The following is a 13,403-nucleotide window of genomic DNA, read 5'->3' on the forward strand; positions in this document are numbered from 1 at the left end:
TATTATTCTTTGATGATGGGTTATTTATGGAATTGATTTTTACTTTATTTTTCACTTCATTTTTGTTTTGTAAATGATATTCTCTTTAAATTAAAAAAAATTCTCTAAATTGATTTATAGCATGACTGATCTATACTATTTGAACATTGACCTTTAAGTTTTATCAGTATAAATGGTGATTGTGTTGGTTGCATAAATAATCATGATCTTTAATAATTACAGATCTTCCTTGGCTGTTCAGCTTTAATGTGAAGTTTTATCCTCCTGATCCTTCTCAGTTGACTGAAGATATCACCAGGTACTTTACATTTATACTAAAAATGATTCTTTACTTACAGCTCTCATTTATTTCAGTGCCCTGGGGGGGAATGGTGGTAATTTTAGGATTAAAACCAAAACACTTTTTCTTAAGCTGAGTTTTAGAAGTTTCCTTGGAAGTGGATATTCCAAAATAGTTTGAAATGTTTCTAGTTTCAGAAATTTTATTCACTTTTCTTTAACTTCCCATTTATATTCGAGTAATGGAATATTTTTTAAAAATTGCAGCAACTTTGTTTCCTATGTTATACTTTCAAAAAAATCACTGGTATTTAACATTTCAGATTTTAATACTAAGATAGTTTTTATTGTGTAACCCATGTGTGCCTGTGTACTAATCTCAGCTTACAAACGTTATATAAAGGCAGAAAAATGAAAAACTTTTTAAAAGTTAATTTTTGGAAGTCTCTTGAACTGTTAATTTTTATACACACACACACCTGCTCCCCAGGATAAAAAACTAATAAGGTAGGCTTTCTTATGTAAGAGTCAGTAGCTATTTCATTTCCATCTCCTCTGAGATTATCTGGACAATACAGACACATGCTTAAATTGCGAATAAAGTTTCAGTTTAGGAGCAAGAGTGCTTTACTGATTTTGAGAGTGACTAAGTATTTGAATGGGAACAAGGAACACTTAGAGTCCACGAGTACCTTGATATCTTAGCCCTATTAAGCTGGGTATCAGCGATTGGAATTCTTTGCTTTGGTAAGAGTAGGTCTATAGAGTGATTTGTATATATTTTTAAAAGATTATTTACCTGGCCAAGGAAAACTGCATTCTGTATATATACTTCTGGAAAATTAGAGGGTGTTAGCTAAAGACTCTGTTTTTGATTCCGGCGGTTCCTGTGTCCTTGACGTTTTCTGCTAGGCCAGTTTTGTTGTCAGATGTGAAGTTGGGTAGATATTTAAGCAAGTGCGTGATATCCATGTGAACTAGCAATAATGGAGATTTTTTTCCAAGATTGGATAAACGACAAGGCCTTTTTTCCCCCCTTTTACTAGTTATTGCTGAATAAGGATTTACTGATACTAATTAAGTTTTGATTGAATTAGCTTCAGCTAGTAAATAATAAATAGCAGCTTTTGTAAACTACACAGTGAGCTGCTTTTAGAGCATGAAACTTGACAGGTTGCCGTGTGTAGGATACAGAGCCTCACTGCGGGAGGGCCTTTGAACAGTGCACATGACTGGGGCTTTGTGACCCAGCGCCCTCTTTGTACATACATTCCTCCTTGCAGTGATTCGTTTGGGGATGATAATCCTTTGGTGATTGCAACTTTGTAGCATCGGTAAAGTGCTTTGGTTTTCCTTTTAGAGGGACCTTGAACAGTCTCCCTGCGTGTTTGGGGAGGAATGAAATAGTAGTCTAGTGAGCTAACTGAAAGAAAGCCTGAGACCAGCTTGTAGCTTTGCAGCCTAAATATCACGATTGAAATCTTCACTGTGACTTGAGTGAACATCTAGAAGGTGGGATAGGCTTTTGAGGAGGGTAAGAACACAGTTCAGAATTATGTCTGAAGAATGATCTGTCCTGCCGTATGAAGGAGATGGACTTGGGAAACTCAGGAGGCCGTTGCGGCTTTTGTTTGAAGTTTTCGGGCCTTAGCCGTAGGCTTTAAAAACAGAAGAAAGGATCAATGTGAAAAGTAGATATACTAATATAAGGAGGAGCAACGAGATTTTAGTAATAGATGGAATCTTTGTGTTTAGGTCTTAACAGTGCTGTAAAATGTGGAGAACCAGTGATGTTCTTGATTAGACCTAGAGAATTTGAGGATAACGTGGAATCGTAGTTTAAAATTTAATCTGCTAAAATAAAGCGGTGATGCTCATGTTGTTCTAGGGGTCAAGGAAACACAGAATTCTCCTCGGAAAGAGAGCTACTGCAGTGCTTAAAATTACTCAGACTGTAGTGATAGTGAGATGAGTTTCATTCTTAGAAAATTATGGAGCACTTGTCATGTGGCAAGTACTTTGCTAATAACTGTGGGCTTATGATGATGATAAACAGAATCCCTGCCCTGCCTGACAGGAGATTTGGGTGGTAGGTAATACAGGTGTAACTGGGGGATGGCTGATGCCATGTTCTGGGACATGCTCTCTGACCCAACAGCAAGAGCCCTGGACCACAGGCAGCGTGCCCCTTTGAACATGGGGGGTAGAGGCAAAAGGAGGGCGGAGACATGACACCCCCGCCAGGCAAAAGCATCCACAGGAAGAAGCAAGCCACCAGCCAATAGGAATGGCAGTCTCTTCAAGAATGAGGGAGGGCGCTGCCATTTTCTTGGGAGGAGTCAGTGGTAACCTTAGCAAGTGGTTCAATTCAAGAGTAGAAATGAGGTTTTCAAATGTTAACAAAAGGAGTTGATGGGGGACCCCCCCCCAACCCTCATAAAATATAAGTAGTGCGTTTCTGCATGTTATTTAGTAAAAGCCAGAATCTTTTATAACTGTGTAATAATCCACTTGGAACACTGAATGATTGTTATTATAACTAATAATAATATTATTATGATTATGGCTACTAGTTATCGATTGCCAGGTACCATGCAATGTCTTTTATTTATATTATCTAATTTTTTATCCTCATCTTTAAAGGGAAATAGAGTTCTTCCCATTTTACAGGTGAGAAGTTAGACTTAGGCAAGTAAATTAGCTTGCTGAAGGTCACGTGGTCAGCTCTGCCAGGCTCTGAAGCCCATGATTTCTCTACTGTAAACTGAATTAGCTGCCTCTTTAGATGGGGTAAATGGGCAAGTAAGGGCTTCCAAGTAGAGACTGACTTATGATTGTTGTTAAAGGGTCTCAGGAAAAGAAATTAGTATGAAAAGCGTAGAGAGGATAAAGGGTGGGTGACCTTAGCTTTTCATGTAAATCCTTAAGAACTGTAGCTATTTCTTAAATTTTATTAGTCTTTATAACTTTTGAAGAGCATGCTAATTTTGATTACAGTTTTAAATCCAAGGAGTCTAAGTGATTAGAATTTCACCTGCAGTCACAAAACTCTTTTTTTGTAATAGTAAAAATACACTGTTGCCTGAATAGCAATTGAGAATTTCCACTCTATTACTTTGCCCTCTAGATGCATTTTCTATAAATAAGTCACAAGTTTAGAAGTCCATGGAGGAAGGTGGGCTTCTTATTACAAAACACTTTTTTTGTTCTGCATTTGAAGAGTGCCTGTATTATATATTTGTTTCAGAGGAATATCAGAATCATATTTATGAGCGCTACAATCTTAGCTAACTGTTCTCCCACCCTTTTGTCCCCTGTTCCTCACAGATACTTCTTGTGCCTTCAGCTGCGGGAGGACATTGCCTCAGGCCGCCTGCCCTGCTCTTTTGTGACGCACGCCCTCCTGGGGTCGTACACTCTGCAGGCTGAACTTGGGGACTGTGACCCAGAAGAGCATGGCAGCCATGACCTCAGCGACTTCCAGTTTGCCCCTACACAGACGAAGGAACTGGAGGAGAAAGTGGCAGAGCTGCATAAGACCCACAGGTCTGTAGACTTGCTTACTGGAGAGAGTGACCGTGGTGGGTCTAAATGGCTTCCCTTATAGCATTTGCTGGACATTTGAGCATAGTTGATGGGATTATTCAGTTTGCCCTTGTGGAGCTTCACCTAGTGCTAGTCAGGGTAACTTGGAGTCATTGAGACAGCCATCCATTGTCTTTATGCCTGTAATACGAGGAGCTGTGCTCATGAGAGTAAATGTTTTCATTTATTAAAAAACTGTACTTTTCCCTATGATATCTCCTGTGCCTTCCTCCCAGTCCTCTCCCTTCACACACACACGTGCACACACATACACACACACGTGCACACACATACACACACCTGAAACAAACATACCCAGTACTTGTTTGGCATTGATTATACATTTCGTCTGCCTTTTAATTATTTTTATTACCATATTTGATAAGAAAGCCAGGGAGATAATGAGCCATCAGGATTTGAGTCAGAAATGTGAGTGGTAATGGGCGTAAGGGAAGTAAATCTACAGGTGGTTTCTCTATCCACAGAAGATGACTTTTGGTTTAGCTGAGGGTTATTAATTACTTAAATACCATGTTACACTTTGAGAACTTCTATATCTGTGAAAACAAATGGTTCTCTTAAGCATGAGTTTTTAAAAACTCCCAGCTACGAAATTCTAACTTGTCCCATATGGCAAAATTGAAGTTTTCAAAAATTTTGACTGAAATGATTTGAAAGGAACTTTCAGAGATTAGAGGGTTTTAAACAGACTACCTTCACTGACTTTTCTTTAAAAAAAAAAAAAAAATGCAGTATTTGACTTTAAATATTTTCTTATTAACTTCATTCCAGGTCTGTTCAGTAGGCATGTATTATATAATTTGAAATTGAAATATCAGGTGCTGAAATGCCATGGGGAATATGAAAATTAACGGGACCCTGCTTTCTAGGAGCTTAAGATTTGTTTAGTTGGGACATGTCAGGTGTAAAATCAAGCACAAGTACTTCTGATCTTTAGTATCGTCAGTCGTAGTGAAATAAAATTAAGGAGAGAATTTGTCTATTTCAGAAAGATGAAATGACTTTCTATTTTTTTATTCTTTTATTTTTAAAGTTAATTTATGTTGCACCCACTATTGCTGGGGCTTTTTCCCTAGTGGAAAAAAACGAAAGCAACTTTCTAAGATAAAAAGGGTAAGTAAGGGTGGAGGGACACCTCCTTGCAATGAGTAGGTTCATATTGGAGGATCTTAAGAGAAAAATGCTGGACGTTGAGAGTTGATCCTTCTTCCCTGATTCCTCCTTGTCTGCACATTTAGCTGGGCTACTCCCTCCACCCCAAACTCTCCAAGCTCATGCACCCCTTTCTCTATTTTGGTTACATTTGCTTTGCATCCACCAGTAAGATAATATTGTTTCTTTTGATTCTTAGGGGATTATCTCCAGCACAAGCTGATTCTCAGTTCTTAGAAAATGCCAAGAGGCTTTCCATGTATGGAGTCGACCTGCATCATGCCAAGGTACTGTGAGTGTAACGGAGAGGTGGCCTCTTTCCGGTCTGTTGACTAAAGTTTTGAGAGGGCTCCAGTTGTAGACTAGCCTAGTTCACTTTCAGAGAAGGCTCCTCACCCTCACCCAAGGGACTCTATTTCTTTGGGGTTTCTAATTGTGGGGTTTATGGTTGTAGGGAGGGATCATTGATTCTCCCTCTTATTCTTTCTTCTTTTCCCAGTCTTTTTAAGTTGATACCCTTTCATATATACTTATGGGAAGACTCACCTTATCAGCCTTCTTTACCCCCCGTCCTACCTTTATTCTGTCCCAGCTTTTGCTCTTGCAAGTGCTGCCTCTGTCCCAGCCCCGTCTCCCACCTGTGTCCTGGGAGAGGAGAGCAGCTCGTAGCCACCATGACAGGGCAAGGCAGCATGGATATGACCGCTTTCCGAAAAACTGCCGGAGAAGGAGCCCTAGGGTTGGGCTTTTCCCTACAGGTCTGTTGTACTTCTTGTAAGATAAACTGTGCTGGCCCAGGCTTCAGGCAGTTAGACCTTCTGTCCCATGTGAACAGTGGGGAAAGAATGGAATCATGGAGGTAGCTGAGAGGAGAGGCAGGGTTTGGTGAGGAAGATGCCAGTAACAAGCGTCACCTACTTCATGATCCTAGTTTGGACGATCAGGTAGTAGGGAGAGTCGGGGCGGGAGCAGTAGGTGGAGAGTACAAGAGGCAAGATGAAAGATGCATTTGGTTTTGAAAAATATGTCCAGAGTCGGCTCAACATGCAGAGGGAACCTATTGTTGCCTGCTTTTAAAGGACCCGTCAGTCCCTTGGTGAAGTTCAGGAAGCCCAGGTTATATGATTTGAGAAATCCCTAGGAAAGCCTGTCACCCAAAGGTATCTTCCTTCCCTTGGCCTCAGATGACTAATGCTTGCTTTTGTGCTAATAGTACTTCATATTTGCAAAGCACTCCTTTTTCCTGTGTGCCTTCCTTTATTCTTTAAATATTTTTCCTTATTACAGAAGTAATACATCTTCATCCCAGAAGATAGAGGTGAACAGAAAAATATAAAAAGACTGAAATGTCTTTATGCAGAAACAAGCACTGTTAGTATTTTGGTATTTTCTTGTTTTATTTAAAAAAAAATCTCTGAGCAGTTGAAGTCACATTTTAAAAATGGGATTATACCATGAGTATTATTTCATAAATTTTTTTTTTTAACTTGCTCATATAAACACTTCTCCATGTTAGTAAATAGTCTTTGGCAGCAACATTTTTAACTGCTAGGTGCTGTATACCCTTAATTTTTAAAAGTGCTTTCACTTACACTATCTCATTTAAGGGTTGGATGTTTTTGTTTTTACAAAAACTACATAAAACAGAATGCATATGGCTTGTTACACTATCTGGCTTGTTGCCTTAAGCCACATAGTGTAAAGTAGTCCCATCTGTGTGATGTCTGCTGATAAATCCAACTAGGAGGTAACACAGATCTTCTCCACACTTGAGTGTCTTGTAGCTCATTTCTCTGTATGACGGGGACAGGCAGGCTGGGTTTAGCAGGCAAACAGAAATAAGGGAGGGAGGACAGAGCAGATCTGGTATCAGAAGGACTCCCAGAGCCCATCTCTCCTCTAAACCCTGTTATTCTTGCCACACGTGAATCTTACATCTGCTGCTTTTGTTGATCATTAGTGAGAAAGCAGTCCTTAGATGACAGTCCTGGAAGGTTTCGGGATTCTTGTTTTTGAAGTTGTATGTTAGAAAAGTAAAAAAGCTGCTGCTTTTGTTATAAGTGTAATTCCAGTTCTTGCGGTGTGGTTAGGAGTAGATCACTTAAAAAAAATGAGAATAACACGCATTCATTCAACTTATCGTCTGGTGGACTTAGATAGTATCTGATGCGCAAGATATTTGTAGCCCATGGGAAAAAAATCTGTAGCAATGTAAGAGAACTTTTCATGTAGTTTAAAGTTTTGTACCTTTATACCTTTTTCATCGCCTTGAGATCATATTTAAAAATTTTTTTTAAATTAATATTTTATCGTCAGAAGAGTTCTTAATGGCACACTTACGTTAGGACAAGGTGAGGGTGTTGAATAAAAGGGCTCTTGACAAAGATAGAAGGAAACCACAAGAGTAGAATGATGCCCATGAGCTGGTAACAGCAGCTCTCCTAACCCCTCTGGGTGTGGGGGGGTGGTGAGGCAAAGAGTCGTTACCAGAACCCAGGGGAGAGATCTGTGTGGAGAGGGCTGTCTTGAGAGGAGCCGCGATTGTTAAGGATATAGGCACCCTGATGTGACCACACAAGGAAGGAGTCTGGGTATTAAAAACCCTGACCTCCTTGCCCTCCTCCCTCTCTCTGATCTTCTTCAAGAACTATCCATTGGCTGAAGTCAGTGGGAGTGGGATCCTGTTGATGTCCACATGGGGTAGCTTCCTGAGGCAGTGAGCAAGGTGGAGAAGATGCTTCTTTTTTATTAGTTTGTTTTTCTGACTTTGTTGCTGAATGGCAGAAGTCAAATATGGAGAACTAAGGCATGCTTTTTTTCCCCTTAACTTCTTTCCCTGTATCTGTAATTTCTATTCACACAAATACTGATAATTCTAAAACAATATGTGGAACAATCGGACCTCAACTGATTTACTTGGATCCCGATTGTGTTTATTTTTCAGTCAGATAAAATAGCTTTCAATGTCCTGTTGAAAGATTGCCTCACACTAGAGATAGCTTTGTTTAATGTTTCAGATGAGGGTTGCCTCCTTATTTGTGCTGAGAACATGCTCTCTTGGGCAATCTTCTGGCCTGCTCCCTGTGTCCCTGGCCAGTGATACTTTGGGCAAGCACGTCATTTGTGTCTGGTGCCAAGTTGCTTGGGCACCTGTACCTGGTTCACTCTGGCTTTTTACTCTGTTCCTAGAGAGAACTGTGGCTGTCAGGATATGGGTGAATAAAGCACCTTTATAGATGAGATTTTTAAAACTGTTCAGATGGTCTAATGTAATTTTATTCGTATATATGAGTTGTTCACATATCACAGCAGTGAATGCCATTGGCATCAGTTACCTAGTACTGTATTTCTATTTTTAAAAAAACTGAAATAAATTGCGTTAAATTGTTCTCAGTAACAAGGCAGTTGAAATGTTATATTTTTATTGACTTGAACCTAGACTATGTGGGGTTTGTTTCAGCATATTTTGTGAGAATTTGTGCCGTGTTGTTAATGATTTCTGAAAATGTGAATATCTCTGAATAATAATCTTCAATTTTCCGTATCTTGAATGAGATCTAGTTCTTCTCTTAAAGATATTTGAATATTGTATATATTAGATCTTCAACCACTACTTGAAATGTGAGGAGGCAGTTTTTTACTTTTGTCTGTAAATGTATTTGATTTTTAAAAAAATCTTTCAGGCTGGCGATTATTCTAGATTGTCATCTTTTCCAAATTAAAACGCCGAGGAAAGAAAACAGTAAGTTCAAGAATAGTCTGTAGTCCTTTGAAATATGCCAGCCAAAGGAATGTTGTAATGAGAACGGGATGTCAGCAGTTAGTGTTATTGAAAAACTGCTTGAAAGAATTCAAAGATTTCAACACCATCAGCCTAGAAGAGAAATGTTCTGTGAGGAGTTGGTGTTGTCCAGAATATAGGTGTTACTTAGCAGCTGTTAGCTAGCATAATCATCTGAGATAAATTTGCCTACAGTAAAATGGCTGACTGCACCTTAGGGTAAGCCGACAGACTGTCCCCAGGGGCTGGAATAGCCTCTAGGCAACATGTTTTATCTCCTGTATCTTCAGGATGTCTAAATTCAGGTCTATTTCCTTTCCTCCCTTTTAGCTCTTACAGCCGAGCTCGAGGGCATATGAGTTAGGCCTTTTGAAGAATGTTGTGTCCTGTAGTCATGTTGCCATATCTCAAATCTGACCCCTCAAGAGGAATATCTAGGTTTAAGATGTGTTGTATGTCCTACTGTTTCTATTAACTTGTGTACTGTCACTGCAGTTGAAATACAGACCTGTTAAATTGGCATTCCTGATCATGGTTTGAGGGGGCTCATTGACTTCCCTACCTATATAACTTTCACAGCCCTAACCATGGTCAAATGGCTTACGCTTGGCAGGACTCAGAAGGCGTGGACATCAAGCTGGGCGTGTGTGCTAATGGGCTTCTCATCTACAAAGACAGACTGAGAATCAATCGTTTTGCTTGGCCGAAAATCCTGAAAATCTCCTATAAGCGCAGTAACTTCTACATTAAAGTTAGGCCAGCAGAGGTAAGCAGAGTCATGTAGCCCTTGGCATATCTAATCGGGCTTTGTCGGTGTTCTCCTTTATGGCCACGAGCTACCAGAATTCTTTTCCATTGAATGTTAAGAAAATGAACTATTATTTATTCCTCCAGGGTAAAAAAAAAAAAAAAAAAAAAAAAGTGTCAGGGTTTTTGATGATAAACTTGCATATATCTATTCCTGTTGACTAAATAAAAAAACAAGCAATAGCCACAATTTCACAGAAGAGGAATCTTTGCATCAACTAAGTGGTCAAGATCGATAGGAAGGTGGTAAAATGAATTTTAGTGGATATTGAGGGATAGCTGATTTATGTCAGTAGTTGATATTTGCCCTTTTTCAAGAAGAACAATTACTTCTTAGTGAAATATCTGAATCCATGTTTTTCAGTAGCTTCTAATCAGCTCTTAAGAGATATGCTGATTTGTTTTATGGATTTATTCTAGCTGGAACAGTTTGAGAGCACCATTGGCTTTAAACTGCCAAACCATCGGGCAGCGAAAAGGTTATGGAAAGTGTGCGTGGAACATCATACTTTCTACAGGTAATTTTGAGAAAACAGCTTGGGATTCATGAAAACAGCTCTTGGTACCGTCTAGATCCTAGGAGGGGGCAGTGGATAGTGTGGCAGACCCAGCCACAACTGCTTTATGGTTCTTTGCCCTCCCTCTTCGTGTATCTGTTTCTGTCACCATGCCGTGCTAGTCCTGGCTCAGAACTGCTCTGCCTCTGCAGTGGTCCCCCACTCCATTGCCCTTCCACCACCATACCCTCCCACCCCGGCTGCCGCTCTCTCACTGTCACTCACCTTAGGCTTCACTTAGTTGCTCTTATCAGCTCCCTCCTGTCTTACTTCTTTCCCAGCCAGACCAAGCCTGAACCCTGTGCTCTGTCCCTTTGCTACTTTGTCAGGAGCGTTCTCCCCCCTAAGTCCCTGTCCCTTTTTGCACATCAGCCTCCAGTCTCCTGGTCCTGGATGAGTCCTGTGTCCCGACCTCACCATTTCTATACCTGTGCTACCACGTGTTGCTTTCAGTAGCATAACTGTCCAGATAGACAGTGCTTTGGGTTGGTGCAGTTGCAGAGAGATCATTTCCCACATCAGCTGGATCCTAGTGCCACCATCACAAATATTCCTGGTCTTCTTGAGCCCCAGGGCACCCTGGCCCCTCTGCTCAGATGCCCTTCATTGGAGGGTATGCTGATAGTAGATGCTGTGGGTCATGAGCATTCTTGGTTTCATGCATCTTCTCTTTTTCTCTTTTTGTCTATAATTAAGCATCGTTTCCCTCTCCCTTCATTCATTCTTTTCTTCCTCTCCTGTCTCAAGAAAGAGCATATATAGAACTTTTATTCCTCTACCTTGATCCCTTGTTTCATGCCTCACGTAGGATTGCGCTTTGTAAATCATGTGCCCCCAGTGGGTGGCTTCGATGAGTTCTTTGGCCAATAAACATGTCCATGTCTTGCTCCCTGAAAAACCAAAAAAACCCAGAAGATCTCCTTAGACCTTTTAGCCTCCTATAGCTTTTGTCCTGTCTCCGTTCATACTTTTATTCAGGGGCATACTTTTTAACATTGCTTTTCTTAGCAAAGTGTGGTTTGCTGATCTTCCTTTTCTCTGTTTCCTCAGTTTCCTATTACTGCAGTCTAGATAGCTGTGATATCTAGACCCTTCACCTTTAAAGTTTTTGCTTTGCACTCTTAAGGTCTAATGCTGCCCTTCCACATACTAGGTGTGTGATTGTAGGTAAGTTACTCAGCCTTTGTGAGTCTCTCCCTTTCATCATTTGTGTGATGGTGGTAGTGATGATAGTGCCTATATTATAGGGTTGTTTTGAAAACTAAATGATATAGCTCACGTGAAACAAACTTAGAACCATTTCTGGTATGAAATAATGTTTATCATTATCATCATTATTCTTAGTTTGGTAGCATAGTGTGCTATTTATTTTCAAAACTGCTCTGATATACTCATTTCAGAGGAGTCATGTTACCGTTGACTTAAATCACCAAAAAGATTCTTTTAGAGAAAGCTCATAAATGTTTGTGGTCAACACTTTTTTGTTTCAGTACTAGTTTCTGTTTAATTGTAGCTTAATTGCTTAAGGATTTCTTTGTGATCAGAAAATTAATCTGTAAGCTAATACTTTGTGTATGTGGTCACCAGTGCCAGTTGGGCAAGAAAGCACTTTATCTCAGTTTGACATAGACAGAATAAAAATCCTCTAGTTAATGATTTTCCCTCTTTTGCATTATGACTTATATCTGCCTTTAAAATATTTTCCTTGTATTTCTTGGATTTATGTTTTTTGTAAACTGGAAGTAAGAGAAAATCCTCATATGGAGCTGCTCATTCTGGGAAGACGTGGCCTTTGGTTGAGATATAGTCAACTGAAGTGAACCTGCAGAAGGGTACCAGATAACCCAGTCTCACTCTCCTGTTTGCCTCTAGTCTTTTTTTTTTTTTTTTTTCTTTTTAAATAATTTTATTTTATTGTGGCAAGATCACTTAACAAATTTTAAATGTATAATATATTATTATTGACTGTAGGTACAGTGTTGTATAGCAGCTTTCTAGAGCTTATTTATCTTATTTAATTGAAATTTTTTTGCCTGGTGATTAACAACTCCCTATCGTACCCTCCCTCTAGCCCCTGGTAACCACCATTCCAGTCTTTGATTCTGTGAATTTTGACTATTTTGGATACATCGTATAGGTAGAATTATGTAGTACTTGGCTTTCTGTGTCTGGCTTGTTTCACTTAGCGTAATCTTCTCAAGGTCCCTCCTTGAGATGGGCCATTCCGTCTCAAGGATGTTACATTCCAGAATGTAACAGGTCCATTCTGTTACATATTGCAGAATTTCCTTCTTTTTTAAAGGCTGAATAGTATTCCATTGTATGTATATCCTGTATTTCCTTTATCCGTTCATTCGTAGATGGATGGTGAGGTTGTTTCCATATCTTAGTTATTGTGACGTGGTATAATGGACATGGGAATGCTAATATCTCTTTGAGATCCTGATTTCAGATCTTTTGGAAAAATACCCACATGTGGGACTGATGGCTCATGTGGTGGTTCTATTTTTAATTTTTTGAGGCGCCTCCTTACTGTCTCACGTAGCTTCTGTACCATTTTGTATTCCCACCAGTAGTATGCAGGGGTCTCAGTTTCTCCACATTCTCGCCAGCACTTGTTGTCTTTTGTTTAGTTTTTAAAATTTTGTGGTGGAGAGGGTATTTCCTTTTGGGTCATGATGCATGTTTCTCCTTTGAGATATTTTTTAGAAATGTCTCTTTTGGTCCACTTGTTGATCTCCCAGTACCTACAGAGCATGCTTCATGAATGGATGATAAAATAAATGTGAGTGTATTAGTTCTTTTTTCATCAGTCTCATTCTAACACGTTGTTTTCCTGGGTTAATATGATTGAGAATCCCGAATTGATGGGGGAGCGCCTCTTGTATTACTACATGTAGCTTTACCTTGACTTGACTCTCTTTTCATTGCTTGTTAAGCAGAAGATTTCTAAAAGTTGAGCAGAAATGCTAGTAATACTCGGAACGGTAAAGAACTCTCTAAGAAACCACTCTTCTTTGGATAATGATAGGAAAAATTTTGGTGGAGTTCTCCATATTCTGGAATTGTCAACTGCAGTCTTCTTATTTAATACATTCTCTAAGAGCTCTGGGATTATCTTTTTTGTTAAGATGTTTTGCCAGCTCTCCATCAGGCAGTGAACGCAAGATAATTTCAGTCGTATTCCAGACAAGTTTGGCTCATTTACTGAAACCGTGCTT

At 39.6% G+C, this 13,403-nt stretch overlaps 1 protein-coding gene across 16 annotated transcripts in view; it reads left to right on the forward strand.

The window, feature by feature from the left end:
* EPB41L2 (erythrocyte membrane protein band 4.1 like 2) overlaps positions 1 to 13,403 on the forward strand; it is a 279,077-nt gene that overhangs the window by 150,030 nt on the left and 115,644 nt on the right. For all 16 annotated transcript variants that reach the window (XR_011074932.1, XM_068551035.1, XM_068551030.1 and 13 more), the window contains 5 exons: positions 223 to 298; positions 3,607 to 3,825; positions 5,237 to 5,324; positions 9,432 to 9,584; positions 10,046 to 10,143. Coding sequence is in view for 15 of the 16 variants with exons in the window: in XM_068551035.1 (XP_068407136.1) it covers positions 223 to 298; positions 3,607 to 3,825; positions 5,237 to 5,324; positions 9,432 to 9,584; positions 10,046 to 10,143 (634 nt within the window). In the remaining variant the exon portion in view is untranslated. The remainder of the gene's footprint in view (positions 1 to 222; positions 299 to 3,606; positions 3,826 to 5,236; positions 5,325 to 9,431; positions 9,585 to 10,045; positions 10,144 to 13,403) is intronic.

The sequence above is a fragment of the Eschrichtius robustus genome, chromosome 9 (genome assembly GCF_028021215.1).
Source record: "Eschrichtius robustus isolate mEscRob2 chromosome 9, mEscRob2.pri, whole genome shotgun sequence".
NCBI classification, from domain to species: Eukaryota; Metazoa; Chordata; class Mammalia; order Artiodactyla; family Eschrichtiidae; genus Eschrichtius; species Eschrichtius robustus.